This window comes from Pomacea canaliculata, linkage group LG7 (assembly GCF_003073045.1).
Source record: "Pomacea canaliculata isolate SZHN2017 linkage group LG7, ASM307304v1, whole genome shotgun sequence".
Lineage (NCBI taxonomy): Eukaryota > Metazoa > Mollusca > Gastropoda > Architaenioglossa > Ampullariidae > Pomacea > Pomacea canaliculata.
Genome location: NC_037596.1, coordinates 2,998,696 through 3,014,582, shown reverse-complemented (window position 1 = coordinate 3,014,582; position 15,887 = coordinate 2,998,696). Strand labels below are relative to the sequence as shown.

Here is a 15,887-nt window from a genome sequence, read left to right as displayed (position 1 = left end):
TGTCCACCTCCCATCTGCTGTTACAAGAAGCAGCCTGGCATAATCATGTTTTGGCTTTAAGCAGGTGAATTTTTGTTTCTGGGTGAAAGGAGAAGGGCTCTACATAAGGTGAGATGTATCAGATGTTGGCTGTCTCGATCTGCATATTGGACTTTACTTTTGATTGTGACTCAACCTTTCTGTACTGAGATCACCTTCATGGTCCTTAGAATCTTCCTTTCACAAACTTTTGCACCTAGCCCAATAACTGAAGCTGATATGTCATAGTGATATTTATATCATTCATAAACTGTCCTCCTTACATTTAACAACATCTAGCAATTGTTTAATTAATAGATAGCTATATTTCAAATGGAATACAACTACAGTACCATGGAATACTTTTAAGGTCTTCACTTTCAAGCAGTAAACAACTGAACAATAACAATTACAAGTTCCCATGTTTGCTTTTATAATAATGTGTTTCTGTATGCCTCCACTGAAAATTCAATAGGTTTACTTTGTTAAATGATAATAAAAACTGATATGGGAGGCACTGTAGTCTGATAGTTAGTACCCTCAACTGTGGAGCTGAATATTCATGCTCTAGACACAGTACACCACTTGATGTTCCTACCCACAAATAAGCAACAGGCCTCTTTATTTACCTTTTCAAGTAAATACATAGACAAAGCACTGACAACAAGCATACAGAATGATGCATGTATTATTTTAATGCAACCCTGTCTCTTAAATGTTGTTAAAACTGATGATTAAATTTTTCCTCTGAATAAAATCAGCTAATAAACAGCCCACAACCAAACACACAAAAAATCTAAAGCAAAATCTGTTAGCAATAAGTTTACCAATGATGCTGCACAACACCTTCACAAAAATAACACCACCAATGGACTGCTAGCAAACATCCCAATTAGCCTGCAACTGCAGATCAACTGACTTAACATTTCCTAGGTGTTTTCATCTGTTTAAACACTCAAATGCTGCAATAGAATATGACACTAGAACTGTCAGGTAGAAAAAGTCTCACAATGGAAGAGCAAACAAGAGAAATGATATTGAAGCCATGCCAGTGAAACTCCATCTTAATCTTAAGATCCCTGTAAAACAGAAAACAGAAGACACCTGTTGTACAACACTGGTCCCTGCTATCAAACATAGGTATCAGGTGATCTTTAGCCACAGCTGGATTGCACAAAAAAGTAAAAATTATGCAGTTAATAACGTGGACGCAGTGTGCCAAACAAAGGCTAATACTACTGCTTGTATAATCATGCAAAACATAATAGTAAGGGCGGTTTTCTACCACACTCACAATACAAAAAAAAAAGTGACTACTGCACAGTTAACAGTATGCAGCATCAAACACAAAAAAAGAGCGAACCTTCCATAACACATTAAATGTACCACATTTATCACAAACTGCACAACAGTGGCATGCCGTTAAGCTTATCACAACAATACCAAGGAAAATAAAACCACAAAGAAGAAAACTTCTCAATGCAGTGTTGTGCTCAGTGCTAGAAACCATCAGACAAACCAGACAAAAAAGAACTTAATGGAAAAGAAGAAGAAAGAAAATGGTGAAGTATTTAGTTAATACACCTGCAATTCTTACAGACTTCTTACAAACTACAGATTTACATCAAGCTTTAAGAGGTAAAATCCCATTATGTGCGCAGGTCTAGATATGAATAAATATATATGGCCTTAGTGATAGATGAGTGTGTTAAAGACAGAAGGCACGATATCCATATCTGAGCTACTCCATTCAAGGGCAGAGGTCATGCACAAATGAAGAAGGTACAAACCTCGACTGAGTCTGATTGCTGAAAAGTAATAAAGTAACTGTGGTAACAAAAATTAGTGCAGAAACAAAACACAAGAAAACACTGTGTGACAAGTATATTCATTCCAGCATCACAATGTTTCCCTAAAACTTAGCAAATGACGAAAAGAAGTTTAAAAAACAAAAAAAATTAAATAAAAGACATTCATTCCACACAAAAAGTGGCTATTAAAAATTGTGTCGAAGATCACCGATTCATAAATGGTAATGTTTCCCTTATTTTCAAGGCTAGCTTTATACACAGATAAGTTTGTGTTACTGTCATAATTTTCATGCATTAATAATTTTCATTTTTGGAATTCAGCATTATAAACTCCATATGTGTGTATACACAAAAATTAAATTAAATTCAAAGATTTATTGCTCATGTAGCAGAAAATCAACTCTAAAAGAATCAATCTAGCAATAAAAAATGATCTGACTGTATTTTTTAGAAAATAAAATGAGCAAATGATGAGGTCATGAAAGATATAGGTTACAGGCTTTTTCTTTGCAAGTAAAAATTGCTGATTTGTTTCCATATTTATGGTTACAAGTTTTCTGGTGGTTGATTTCTTGCATGCAAGGCTTATGAAGTCACTATATATTTTTTTTTTTGTTTATTCCGTCCCGTCTTGTTTCAAATGACAGTTCCAAAATCATATATTTTCTTCTATTGCAGCTCGGCTTGGGTGTGTATTTATGAAACATGTTTACCTAGTCTTCACTGTACCCAAGCTGGATAAATCAGCTACCCGCAAGAAGCTAAAACCTCTTATTAACAAATTCTATGTAGGCCAACACAAATTGTTTTACCTGCAAGTAAATAGATCAAGTAAATAGTAAAGATAATGATAATCTACAAACAGAATTTTTCTAGCTCCAGCAAACAAACTGGATAGAAGTTTCTCATATATGATGTTCTTATTTAATTCATAATGTGAGAGTAGCAGACATTCCAAAAAAAAACCCATGAAACTGAACACTTGATGTACTTCACTTTTTTTTCTGCTAGTCATTTTGTTTCTCAATGAAAATAAATGAATATTATTTTCTGTGTAATACTTTCACAAAGAAAATTATTTAGTCAGACTGAATAAATTTGATGTTCAACCACTTCCTGCTCTCTTTTTCAATTAATTTTGAAATGTTCAGCATTTTAGTTTCCCCACCTCATCTTGACTTAATAACCGATGTGGGACAGAATTCCTGCTATGATACTCAGATAACTCAGTAGCTCATAAATCAGTTTGCTATTCAGAGTAACTTAACCAGCTGGTTCCCCATCTGAGTTAGGGCAATTTTACCCATGAGGTAAACTGCCGATATCCATGAATACATCACCAGAAGGTAATCAGGAAGAACACTGAGTAGTACTATAGAAAGAAAGAGAAAACAATTGAATGAAAGAGAGTGAGAACGTGTGTGTGTGTGCCTGTGTTCTCAAACCCTCATCAAAGTCTGCTTTATATTCTGACGAGTATCTTATTAACTGGTGCACAGAGTGCATGTCAACAGACATAGCAGCCTCTTTAAAATTCCCTTTTTGTCTTCATTCAAAAGAATTCCTCCATTATTCTGGTCCAGAGACCGTGCCACATCCTGAGCAACAAACACTGTGCGACATCTTCACTACAAGGAAACATTGCAGAGGTACACATCATGCCAGCTGTTGGCTACACTGGCTACATGCTACAAAATTTCCACTCACAGACACGTGCTGTTTACAGCAACACATTACACACTACCTAATATCACAGCTCCAGGTTCCCATATCTTTACTACATGCTTGTTGTTTGACTTTTTACAAATAAAATTAACAAAACACTAGATCATCATTGATCATCTCATGAATTATTCATTAGGATGCATGTTTATATCAACCTGTCATGAATGGTAACACTGTTCTAGTGTGAATACAATTATACTGAGAAAACATTTACATAATCATCAATGGAAGACAATTAACAAAAATGAAAAAAAAAAATGAGGCAATGGACTGTATTCTAGAACTATGTATATTTCACAACATCCTAACTTACCTGCGCCTGCAAATTTTTGAATGGAAAGCAAAGAAAAAAAATCAGTGACTATGCTTTCTATGGTCTTGAATATAGTACAGTGGATAAATAAGCAAGAACAAGTTTTCAATGAACAAGAAGCTTCTTTCAAAAATTATTATAAAACCTTATCAGACAAATCAGTATCACATAGTATGAAAGTAGCATGATCTTAACATGCCATAAAAATTATTGAAGCTTTTGCTTATGGATTACCAGTGAATTTACAAGTGAATGTGTCCGCGCACGCGGCACACACACACACATGGCGCACTGCATGTCTCAATTTGTATGACAAGAAAGTAATATTAGTTTTGCGCTGTTAACTTTACTGTGTAAATCTTTGTTGTTGTAACTTTCTTGTGGAAAATACCTGTCTAGAGTCATAAGAAAGAAAGTTACTAACTGCCAGACATGTATTCACCACACGTGTCTAAGTTCTTAGACATGCAATCCAATGAACAAGCATGGTTGACACCTACCTCTGAGCCCAGACAATTTCCATTCTTCAAAGATTCTTTGGCCACATCTCCATTGCAGCAGCCATTCTCATGTGACATCATCTCCTTCTCAACACTGATATCCCCATCATCATCACCCAAACAGGATGAGTGGTCACTGGGAGTTGAGATCCCGAAGGCAAATTTTTACGCTCAAATTCCTCTTGGAAGGGTTCGCAGTATCCATCTTGCACAGCTGACTTGAGCTGTTTCACCTTGTCATCACCATACTCCCCAGCTGCTACTTCCATAACTGGAGAAAAAAATAATGGTATTCGCTATAGAGTTATATACATTCTGAAAATTATTTCTCACATTGTATCATGATGAAGTTAAAGAATATAAAGCCCCCTGTATTTCACAATATGCATTTTGTATCTATTACACAGTACAGGGTCAAAGTAAACATTTTGGCATATGCATTTTGTCTGTCAGCATAACAAATGCTAAACCAAGTTTAACATTAAACTAACATCTATATTGCTGACAAGAAAATATGCTGCTGATGGCATAAAAATGCACAATTTACCTTTTTAAAAAAAGTATGCAGATGAATGTAAACTCCAAACTAAATGGACCATGGATGTAGTCTGTAAAGGTGAGTATTTTTTTATGCTCCTAATGAAAATCTCTTACCATAGTCAGCTGGATTATGGTACTTAGGACAATGCAATCCATGGGACTGAAAGTATGGCAGAAGTGCTCGAACCATGCCCCTGTAAACACACTGGCCATCAACCAGCATGTACAACTGTGAACATATTTAGGTAAGATATTTTATTAAATGTACATATATAGTGACTACTGGTCATATAATATTACTTCATAAAAAGACAAACTTTTTTTTAAAAATAAAAATGTCTGCATATACATTAAGCCTATATCTACAACATAATGAGAAAAACGCATAACTCAAAGTCCAAGAATGTATAAGATCTTTAAGTAGTTCACTCACTTTTTCAGCAAATGGTTAATCAAACATTTTAGACAGGTGCCAGAATCGGTAACTTTGTATGTAAAATGTGGATCACACTTACCCCCCCTCCCACCATGTTAATGACTAGATACTCAAATATTTGTCTTGTCACTAAGAAATTGACAAGGGATTGCCCCAACACTGAATGAAAGCTTATTTTAAAGTCTGTAAAATGTATTCATACATTTGTACATTTTCACACCGATGTACCCAAACCTACACACACACACATTCCCCCTACAAACCCCACTGGGATTCAACGAATAGAACTATACATAGAAACATTTCAAACTAGCTACATACATAGTCAAACATTTCAAAGAGTTTTGCACTGGGCTGGTGGATGGTACAGATAATAGTGCGTCCTCCTGCAGCCAGTTTTTTCAGCAAAGATACACACTGAAAACAGGATGCACTATCCAGGCCACTAGAAGGATGAAGAAACAAAAATACATCATATAACATACAAATTAACAACAAGAAATGTCAAATTTTGAACTAACAAAACCCATTCAAAGCTATATACAAATTTGGATGTAATCAGTCCTTAAAAAGATATCATTACTTTTGACATCAATAGATCCTTCAGCTTCAGGTTTATTTTTTTTTAAATCTTAAAACAAAAATTGCCTATGATAATTTCTCAACCACACTGCTGTCATTTTGTCTTGTCCATGGATCTATGTTGACTTTTGGTACCTCCTACTGATAAATTTACTGCTTATGACATTAGGGTTATGGATACCTTTAAAGCCTACAGCATTTAGGTTTCTATAAACATCTACATGATTCTGAACCCTGTGTCCTCGGCATCTGTGCACCTGAGCAATCTTCTGAGGCGTGCCTTTATTCTCAGAGAAGCGTTACCTTGACCTCTATATCTGTGATTTTGCCATCAACTATGAAGGTTCACCGAGGCTGTAGATTGCATATATGCTGATGGCATTCATTCTATTGTAAACACAATTAGTTCACAAACAGGGCTCACAATCAACTCTGATTTAGGGACAAGCTGTGTGTGTTTTCTTTTTGTACATCACTTTGAGCCTGCCTTAGATGATGGGGTAAAGCATTACATAAATCAACTTTTCTACTATTAAACAACACAACTCACCTTGTAGGCTCATCAAAGAACATAATGGGAGGATTGTTGACAAGTTCCAGGGCTATAGACAATCGCTTGCGCTGGCCACCAGACAAATTACTTGTGCGCGTCTTCTTGGCTTCAGTTAGACCAAGGATGTCCAGAATCTCATCGACCTAGGTACAGCGGAAAAGGCAAAAGACTACTAGAAGCAACTCATCGACATTAAACAAAAAAACCTGAGGGGTATTCTATTTGTCAACCTAAAATAAAAAACAAATCATTAGTTAATTTAGAGCAGAAAAGAAAAAGAATTTTAGCAAGCTAGGGTAAAGTGAAGGTTTTGAATGCAAGAATACTTCAGATGCAGCTAGAAAAAAAATAGGTGTATTATAATTGTCAATTTTCAACTTAGAAGTCAGCATAGAAGCCCCTAAGACAGAAAAACACTAATTATAGATAAAAGTAGAAATGGAGGGAATGTCCTACCCAAACAATGAAAAGGGAAGTCAGGAATTATTAAAAAAAAAAAAAAATACTCTACCTGTCCTGAGATAATGAAATATGCTCTGAAAAATCAGCTAACTGACAAGTAACCACCTCTTGATTAATGTGCTTTCAGTGAAAAGAAAAGAACACTGTTTTGTATAACCTCTCACCATTGCCTGTTTGTCGTTGATTGATAGTTGCTCATCCAGTTTCAGGTTAGCAGAGCACATCATGGCCTCCTCCACAGACAGGTGGGGCAGAAGATGGTCATCCTGCATGATGTAGCAGGACATCTTGCGGAAAGTCCTCAGATCACGTTCATGTTTTCCAACCATGATGGCTCCATGTACATTTTTAGTTCTGAAAACATAGGAAAAGTTCAACTATCATGTTTCTGTGGGGGCAAAAACCCTCTCACATTCACATCCACTCTCCATCTGCCTTTATCTCTTCTCTGACCTGGTTCCCTTTTAACAGCACATCACACTGGGAAAGCACCATCAGCATGTCAACAAACTTGACCCTGAGATAGTTTTTAGGACAGTTTGATAATGAAATGTACTTTTCTGTAGTTGCCAGCGTAGGAAAATTGTGCAGACTTCTTGACAACACTGGAGCTTGCAAGGAACTTTCTGCATTCTGCAGAGCAAAGATATTGACTGCTTCAATCAAAAGATGTTTTTGTGTAAAGGGCAGCAGTGAAGGGGGAAGCATAGAACAGAAGATCGGACAGAATGTCTGATCTATGCAGGCACAGGTACTATCATCACACTGAAGAGCTCTCTCTTCCTCTGCCCACCTTATCAGAAAGAATAAATAAAATAATAACTCCTAAAAAATGTCTTCACTGCACACTTACTTGTAACCAGCAACAATGTCCATAAGTGTGGATTTGCCAGCTCCTGATGGTCCCATGATAGCGGTTAATTGTCCACTGCAGAACTTGCCAGAAATCGATCGAAGTATAATTTTCTGACCTATGGTTCAACAAAGATCAGAAACTATGAATATGTAGGATTCCATATACCTTCTGGTATTTACTTCACCAAGGGTATGTCAGTCAAGCATTTCAAAGCATACCTTATATCAATGCCTTCCGAGAAGACTTTATTTACACCAGCATGCGCTGGTTTGTTTTCTTTTCAAATGGTTCACATAAAAGACAACTTTTTTTCAGGAATTTGAGTAGCTTTGTCAACTGGCTTTCCTCCTTCTAAGATGTCTAGGTTTATGTCTCCAAGCATCATCTCCCTTCTCAGTCTCTATGCATTATGTTTACATATCCTACTTCAGTGGCTTCAGTTCCTTTATGTTGCTTTAATGGCCTTTTTCCCAACACCTTATTATAAGAACATCTCTTATTCACAGGCAGCTAAACAAATGCAATATTATTTCTGTATTATTTCTGAAAACAGTTAAATGCAGTCAACAGAAATTCTCACAAAATCTAGGAATGATAATGAATCTGTATATCTCTGATGACAAGCAAGCAAATCTTACAATGGAAGACTGAATTAGATGTTAAAAAAATTAGCCTATAATGTCACTGCTGACCTTTATTACGAGATCCTTCCTTTACAAAGTATTGGAGATCCCGGAATTCAATGTCCACAGCTTTTCGACGTGGCAAGTGGGAAATTTTGCGGGCATCTTTACTGTTTATAGAGCCATGCAAACTGCCACCCCCAGCATCAGGCAAAGCAGATTTAGAGGATGGTGGGCTTAGGAAATGGCCCAGATGTTTGGGAATTTGAACCTAATCCATACAAAAGCATCACAAACAATCACAAACATCTCAAAAGTTACAATATTAATCTGTTTAAAATAAATGGTTTATCTGTCCAGTTAAATGCATTGTGTACCAGATTTGGATCACAAATTATCAATGCTCCCATAAAATCTGTGTTTCTGTGTGTGTGTGAGAGAGAGAGACCATAATTTCTTTTTCAGTCAAGAGTGTGCCCATGACCATGCAGGGGAGACACACATACTACTCCTCCAGAGATTCTCCCTTTAAGCAAATTATCATATAATATAAACTCATATACACATACACAATTTCTTAATCTCACACTCTCCCATAACCTAACTAAACAAACATCATTACTAAATCCCTTTAGAATCAAGTGGGACCAATAAGATTTAAAAAAAAGTTCTGGCTTTTGTTCACGTATGCTACTGTATTAGGTAAATCTGATACTGTGCATGACATGATAACTGATACATGTTTGAAACATCTGCATAGATGTACTGGGTCAAAATGACAAACTCTCAACACACCTGGACAGACAGAAGCTCTGCCATGCTGGTTCAGTCACAGAGACAGCCAAACAGGACAGAGTCTGTCCCACAAGGAGCAAAGCAGGTACTGAGCCAGCTGATGAGTTACCCCTCACAAACACCTGACAGGCACGGCTGTGAGTTATCCCTCACAAACACGTAAGAGGCACAGCTGTGCACTAAATTCCGCAGATCTCAGCCCTACTCCCTCCCTTCTTGTATGTAGATCTGCAGACCACCAGGAACTGTAAAAGAGCATTAATTGAATTTTAAAAATCTGAAAAGTGGACTCACTACATAATTATCTCATTAATGAAAGTTGTGCACTTGCTGAAAAACTATAGAGCACTAGTGGCACAACATCATGCATGCGTTCATATGTGAGTACATAGGGGTGTGAGCCTTGGACAGCAAGAACAAGCAGGATTTGAAATAATTTGTTACTAATTAACTATATTATATTGCATGTACTTGAAAACACAATGTAATCACTTCGTAAAAACATTCCATATAAATGTTCCCCCCCTAAAAGTTATTGATGCAAAATGCTAATTTGCTAAGCAAAAAGGAGTAAGCATGCTATGCTACCTATAGTCCACAAACTCAAGTTTATGAAAGCTAACAGGATGACAAGTTGAATCACTGGTAACAGCTGCAAATAGCCTGCCTCTAAAACGAGTTGTCTTAAGAAACTCCCAGCTGGACATCCACTTACTGGTCAACCATAAAGCAAGCAAGATAAAAATGTTACTTAGAGGTAAAAACCCCTTTAATAGACCAGACAAAATTTTCCCACATTCTTCATTTCTCTGCTTTGTGCAAGCCATCAAAAGCCAGCAACTGTTTGTATAAGAGGCCTAATGTGAAGCATAATCTTTGTGGTAGTTGGTAAGATCTTGAAGAAGACAAAATATGCACGCTCTTTTTTTCAAGTTGAACAATTTGGAAAAGTGTTAAATGCTGGTTTGGATGGGGTGGAGAATGTGCTGTGGAAGAGAAGAAAGCATCCCTATCTTGGTTGTTCTTTTTTTTTTATTCCTTGCAATTTTATCTACAACCTTTCTAAAGCTTCGGGCACAATACAATCCACTTGCAGACACTATTTCCTTCTCAAAGTTTACTTTCAATGATTCTGAATTATATCTAGAATGCAAAACTGCTTAACTAAAAGAATAATCCTCAGGACAACAATTTTTTTAATTAAAACCATTTCTTGATTATTGCAGACTGCACCAAGCTCAGGACACCTGTACAAGAAGGGAATTGTACAACTAGGGTAGATGTCAATAATTAGCTCATACCCAAACCAATCTAGTCTGTTGGTCAGGAAGTGAAGATACTGGCAATTACTGAGTTTAAAAATCTCCCCTTCATCAGCTTATAACTTTAACTTGTCTAAAGAAAATTAAAAAAGCAATATGACTTCACAAAAATATATTACCCTACTTTTACTAAACCCAGTGAGTTTCAGTCTATAAAAACTAAAACACATATTGAGGTTTGCCAAAGCCAGCTGACTGACTAGAGGACAGCACTTAGCTGTCACTTTTTGTGAAAAAGTCTTAAGAGCGGATTACTATCCATGTACATTAACTCTGTATCCTGTTTTCGACTTGTGAACAAGCATGTAGAGCAAAATGCGCAGGAGATATTTGGATCATAAATACACCACCATTGCTTCAATGTGCACTAAAATGTACATGGCCCAAATCACTGTTGTCCCCCACCCAAAAAAAATCTTTTATTACCCCTAGAGAGTGGCTTTTTAGTAAAGAAAGTAGTTGTTACAGTAAATATAGTTCTCACATTGTAGCCTTAGTAACCTACTAATAATTATAAGGAGGTTTACTTATAGTGTTGTTCCCTAACAGCTCACAATGCTTTAAACACAAAAAAAAATAGCAAACACTGGGATCATAAAAGCAGCACAAGATTCTGCATTATCCAAGCAACCACCATATACCATCAGTTAAAGCACAAAAGAACAAGCGTGTCTTCAGCAACTGCTTACATGTTAAGAATGACAATGTCTCACTATACTACTATAGGTGCTAATGATACCGATAATGGAAAATTTACTGATGAGAATCTTTTAGCATTCACTTTTTCAAGTCTGTTTACACTTCACTAAGTGACTACATATGCTTAGGCAGATCTGGAAAATAGCAAAAACCTCAATTAAATCCACAATGAAGTTATCATGCTAATAGCAAACTATACAAACACATCAACTCTGCTTTGAAACCATCTATACCAATTCTGAGAGCAAATGTTCTGAATATTATAGTTATGAAAGTGAAATGTATTTAAAATGCTGCATATATATTTTGCAAGTACACAAAATCAAAGTACCCTTAATCTTAAAAATAACTGATCATTATTTTACAAACCAGCTGAAGGATCTGTATGAACCTATACAGCTGTAACAACAACTGAATAAACACTGATTCAGAACAGATTACTTAAAGCAGATACAGATACTTAAATAACGGAACATTAGAGATCAGCTTAATGCTCTTTGCATAACCATACAGCCGTACAAACTTGATGTCAAGTTATGATAAGAGGCATCTGGTCACAGTGCTCTTTCACTACAACTCTCAACCCTAAAATCAAAAATAGCTAGCATCAGCCAACGAATAAAGTTACTTGACAAGGATATTAAGATTTTCCAGAGAGGCTCACATTTATCTCAGCAGGAAAGTTTTGATTCCTTCCGCTGGTGTACATTGTTAGTGTAGATATTAATAAATGGATGTGGTTGAAAGGGAACTGCATTTTGCATCAGTGAAAGAAACAACATACTCAGTGTGGTGACTACATGAGGAGTAATAAAAAGCTCACCCCCTCCCCAATTACACGCCATCACCACTAGCCCAACTCAGTACACTAAGGTGCCATGCACTGGCCTAGACTCAAAAACTGACAGTTATTTCAGCTATGTATAAACTCCTTGTACAGGTGACTTTCCATAAACCTTCATCTACACAAAGCCAGATAAACTCCATTAGGTTGCCTTATGATGTTTATAAGTTTCAGTTTCATATGACAAAATATTTAAAAAAATGACATGACATGAACAAGTCTAAAGATCTAAGAAAGAGATCACTAGCTGCAGCTTGGCATGGATACATCAACTGAGGATAGACCACAGGCATGACCTAGGATGGAGCTGCTCAGAACTTATCACTATTCTCTTTCCTCGATCTTTTAAGTCTTACAGAAACAATGTGAAAAAGCATGATCAAATACTGCAAGAAACTTAAGGTCAAGCAAAGGTAGGCTCTACCACAGCAAATAATGTAAGTCAGCTGACATACAACACTGATAGTGATCCCTCTTTGATGTAAGGCTCTGACCCATCCTAACAGTCTGGGTGTACTCATGTTCTTATCGTTATACAACTGGTGTGTGCACTGGGGCATGACAAAATGGCTGGGTTAAAAAAAAATGCCTATCTCATTTCACCAAGAAAAACTCTTCCCTCTTATAGTCGTTTGTGTATAATAAAAGGTAACATTTCTATGAACCAGCAATGGGATAGTACACAGTTCACATTACTCCATACACCATCCTGCCTGGGGGTTTGGGTGAGATGGGCAGAGATTTACTGAGCTTTTTACCTATCAGCCACAGACGAATATGGCTTCATTGAGTATTCTGAAACGTGTACATGCATGTACCTCAAAGGTAAGATATCTGAATGCCCACAAATGGTACCAGGAAGTGGTAGGTGAGGCAGTTAAACATCTAATGGGACAATGGGTATAATGCTTTAACCTATATAAGCAGACAGGAAATTTCTTTTAACATAAAAAAAAAAAATTACTGCATATCCAAAATGGACAAAGATTTGTTTATTACTGACTAGTAATTAAATGCACTACACTGTCAATGTCATCTAAAACTTGGCATGAACATAATTTAAAGCAGCTCATGAAAGCATAAGGCAATGTGAATAAGGTGATGAGATAAAAAAAAAAAAAACTAGACGTTGTCTCTTGAGATTGTCTACTGTATTTTTATATTTTGAAGGGCTTTTTTCTAGGATTAAAAAAAGTAAAAATTTCAAATAGAGAGAAAAAGAAGTGACAGCAATCTTTTTTAAGATTTCTTGATTTTTGCAGACTGCACCAAGCTAAAGATAGTAGTGCCAGAAGGGACCTGTATAACTAGGGTAGATGTCAATAGTCGGCTCATGCCCAAACCAATCTAATCTGTTGGTCCTGAAAATAAGATACTGGCAATTAATGGGTTTAAATATGTGCCTTTCAGCAGATAGTATGCTATGTCCCCCAGAATACAAATGAGTGCTCACTTTAACATACTGTGGTTTCTACAAAATCTAGAGGCTGAGATTATGTCTTCTTACATTGTATGAAAGTGCATACAAAAAGATAGAAGGAAGTTACATATAAAAGTTTACAGAAACATATTACTATAAACAGAGAACTTTAATATGCATAAGGAAATTAAACAACAATATGACTATTCACAAAAAAATATTACCCTACCCAGAGTTTCAGTCTATAAAAAACTAAGCAAGTAAGCGAATGAGTATCCGTTTGTACGCATGCACATGCGTACAAAACGTGAGAGATATTGACTGACTTAGTATGACATTTGAACATGTTCATGTATTTAAGTATTTTAAGTTTGCCTATGATAGTGAGGTATGGTGCTGCAAAAATAAACATTAGTATTGTCATTATTATAAAGTAGTAGCTGTGAGTTTGAAAAAAAATGGGGTAAAGAGTTTAAAGGAAAGATAATGGTATGCAGGCAGGCTATCTGCTGACCTTAAAACAGTCTCATGATATATTTAATCTATAATCTAATAAAATTGACCTATGTTGATCAGACATCAACATGCCAAATAGAATCTAGCAAATAAAACAAATTTTAATGAAGGCACAAAACATCAGGCCTTCTCTAACCTTTATCTGCTTGATATGGGTACATCAGCACCTCCACAGAACATGAGAGGGTACAGGTCAGATAAAGGTGATCACACCACCAGCAGACAGATAAAACTTGACAGCTGACTTAGTGACCATACACATCTATCTTAAAATGGGGCTGAAAATATCAACACATACTCAATAAGCAGCTGGCTACTGTGGCCACCAAACAAACCTGCCTGTACAAGACTATTCTTCTGGATCACTTGTGCACACTTGCTATGACGCACAGCTAACTGAGCAAAGGTCAGGCTCATTTTTACTCAAGTCCATCAGGAAGCCAAACTCTTTACATGATGGGGGTTAGAGAAGAGGGATGCTGGTGAATAGTGTAGGAGGTGGGTGGGATAAATATTGCATTTGGCAATTATTTGCATTCAACAGAAACAGATTCACATCAAAATCTGGCCCCTTTTGCAAAGTAATGTTGCACTAATTACAGTCTGGAATATCTTCCTCGTCTGCATAACAAATGTGGATAAAAATCCGGCTTTCCGCGTCTAATTTAAAGATTAACGAATTAAACCCATCCTTTGTAAACTCACAGCATGTTACATATGAGGTTCAAGTGATCAGTGACAAGACCTACTGACTTGGGCAAAATTTTTAAGAAGTGTTGAGTATGAATAGCTCATGTTCACTCACTTAAATAAAAACAAAGAAAGTCTCTTCATTCTCCAGTAGGTCTGCAGAAATACCAGCTCTTTCAGCATAACCCTAACTCAATTAACATTTCAAAAGCAAGAGAAAAAGACCTTAAACTAACCTAAATTGACATTAAACACAAAATAGCTGCCTCAACCCACCAAAAGAACTATTGCATAATCTATGATCATTAGTAGAACAATGATGGCAAGCAATCCCAGTTCTACATTTATACAAATAGGTAAAGGGTACATAATAAACATTAACAAAATAAAAAAAAGACATTAATACCTTGGGGTGAAAACAAGTAAACTTAACACAAATAGTGGGAATGGGAATAATTTCTCATGTAAATGTTATTACCACCTGCTTTAAACAATGTACTTAATCCTTCATGCACCTATTTAAAATCTTCTGGGTTCATAGAACAAATCCAGGTTTCTGACTAACAGTACTATGTCCCCAGAAAAAGTTACACTCATTTTTGTATGGCAACACTTTTCTAGATAGCTTGTTATAAGAAATAAAATCAAATAAATGCTACTTGGTTAATTGGAAGCCTTCAGCAGTCTCACTAATTTCTCAAAACCGAACTGTTCAATCATAGTGAATGAAATGTGTAGCTTTAAGATTAATGTAAACAATGTTAGCATCCTTTTACTTAGAATCAACGTTATTCCAAACATGATCAAGGCAAAGTATATGTGTCAAAACAATAAACAATCCGATTTGTAACAAGGCATGTCAATTTTTTTTATGATTCTTCTCTTTTGGAAGCTGATCTATTATCATTTTTTTGGCAATGATGACTAGTGTTACCTAAATTAAGCTTTGCCCTAAAAATCATACTGCTGATATACATTTGATATACATAAATAAGTCATCATTTGATTACATTTTATCCTTGCCTTTGTCGTAAAAGAATTCTTCATTCACCCATACTTCTGCTAATGGATAAATGTGTATATTAATCTACAATATCTACCATGCAGGCACAGCGATACACAAAAGGTAAAGTACATAAAAAGTGTGGGTGTTGACCTCAAGCGTACTTACCAAAACATGTG

General features: G+C 36.1%; 1 protein-coding gene across 1 annotated transcript in view; it reads right to left on the bottom strand.

Moving 5' to 3' along the window:
• The window catches only part of LOC112567873 (ATP-binding cassette sub-family G member 4-like), a 28,319-nt gene that overhangs the window by 12,039 nt on the left and 393 nt on the right, over nucleotides 1–15,887 (bottom strand). The window contains exons 2-9 of the mRNA XM_025244739.1: nucleotides 9,215–9,459; nucleotides 8,489–8,690; nucleotides 7,794–7,911; nucleotides 7,105–7,294; nucleotides 6,476–6,621; nucleotides 5,665–5,788; nucleotides 5,022–5,136; nucleotides 4,484–4,638 (exon numbers count right to left, since the gene is read on the bottom strand). Of these exons, the coding sequence (XP_025100524.1) occupies nucleotides 4,484–4,638; nucleotides 5,022–5,136; nucleotides 5,665–5,788; nucleotides 6,476–6,621; nucleotides 7,105–7,294; nucleotides 7,794–7,911; nucleotides 8,489–8,690; nucleotides 9,215–9,238 (1,074 nt within the window). The 5' untranslated portion in view covers nucleotides 9,239–9,459. The remainder of the gene's footprint in view (nucleotides 1–4,483; nucleotides 4,639–5,021; nucleotides 5,137–5,664; nucleotides 5,789–6,475; nucleotides 6,622–7,104; nucleotides 7,295–7,793; nucleotides 7,912–8,488; nucleotides 8,691–9,214; nucleotides 9,460–15,887) is intronic.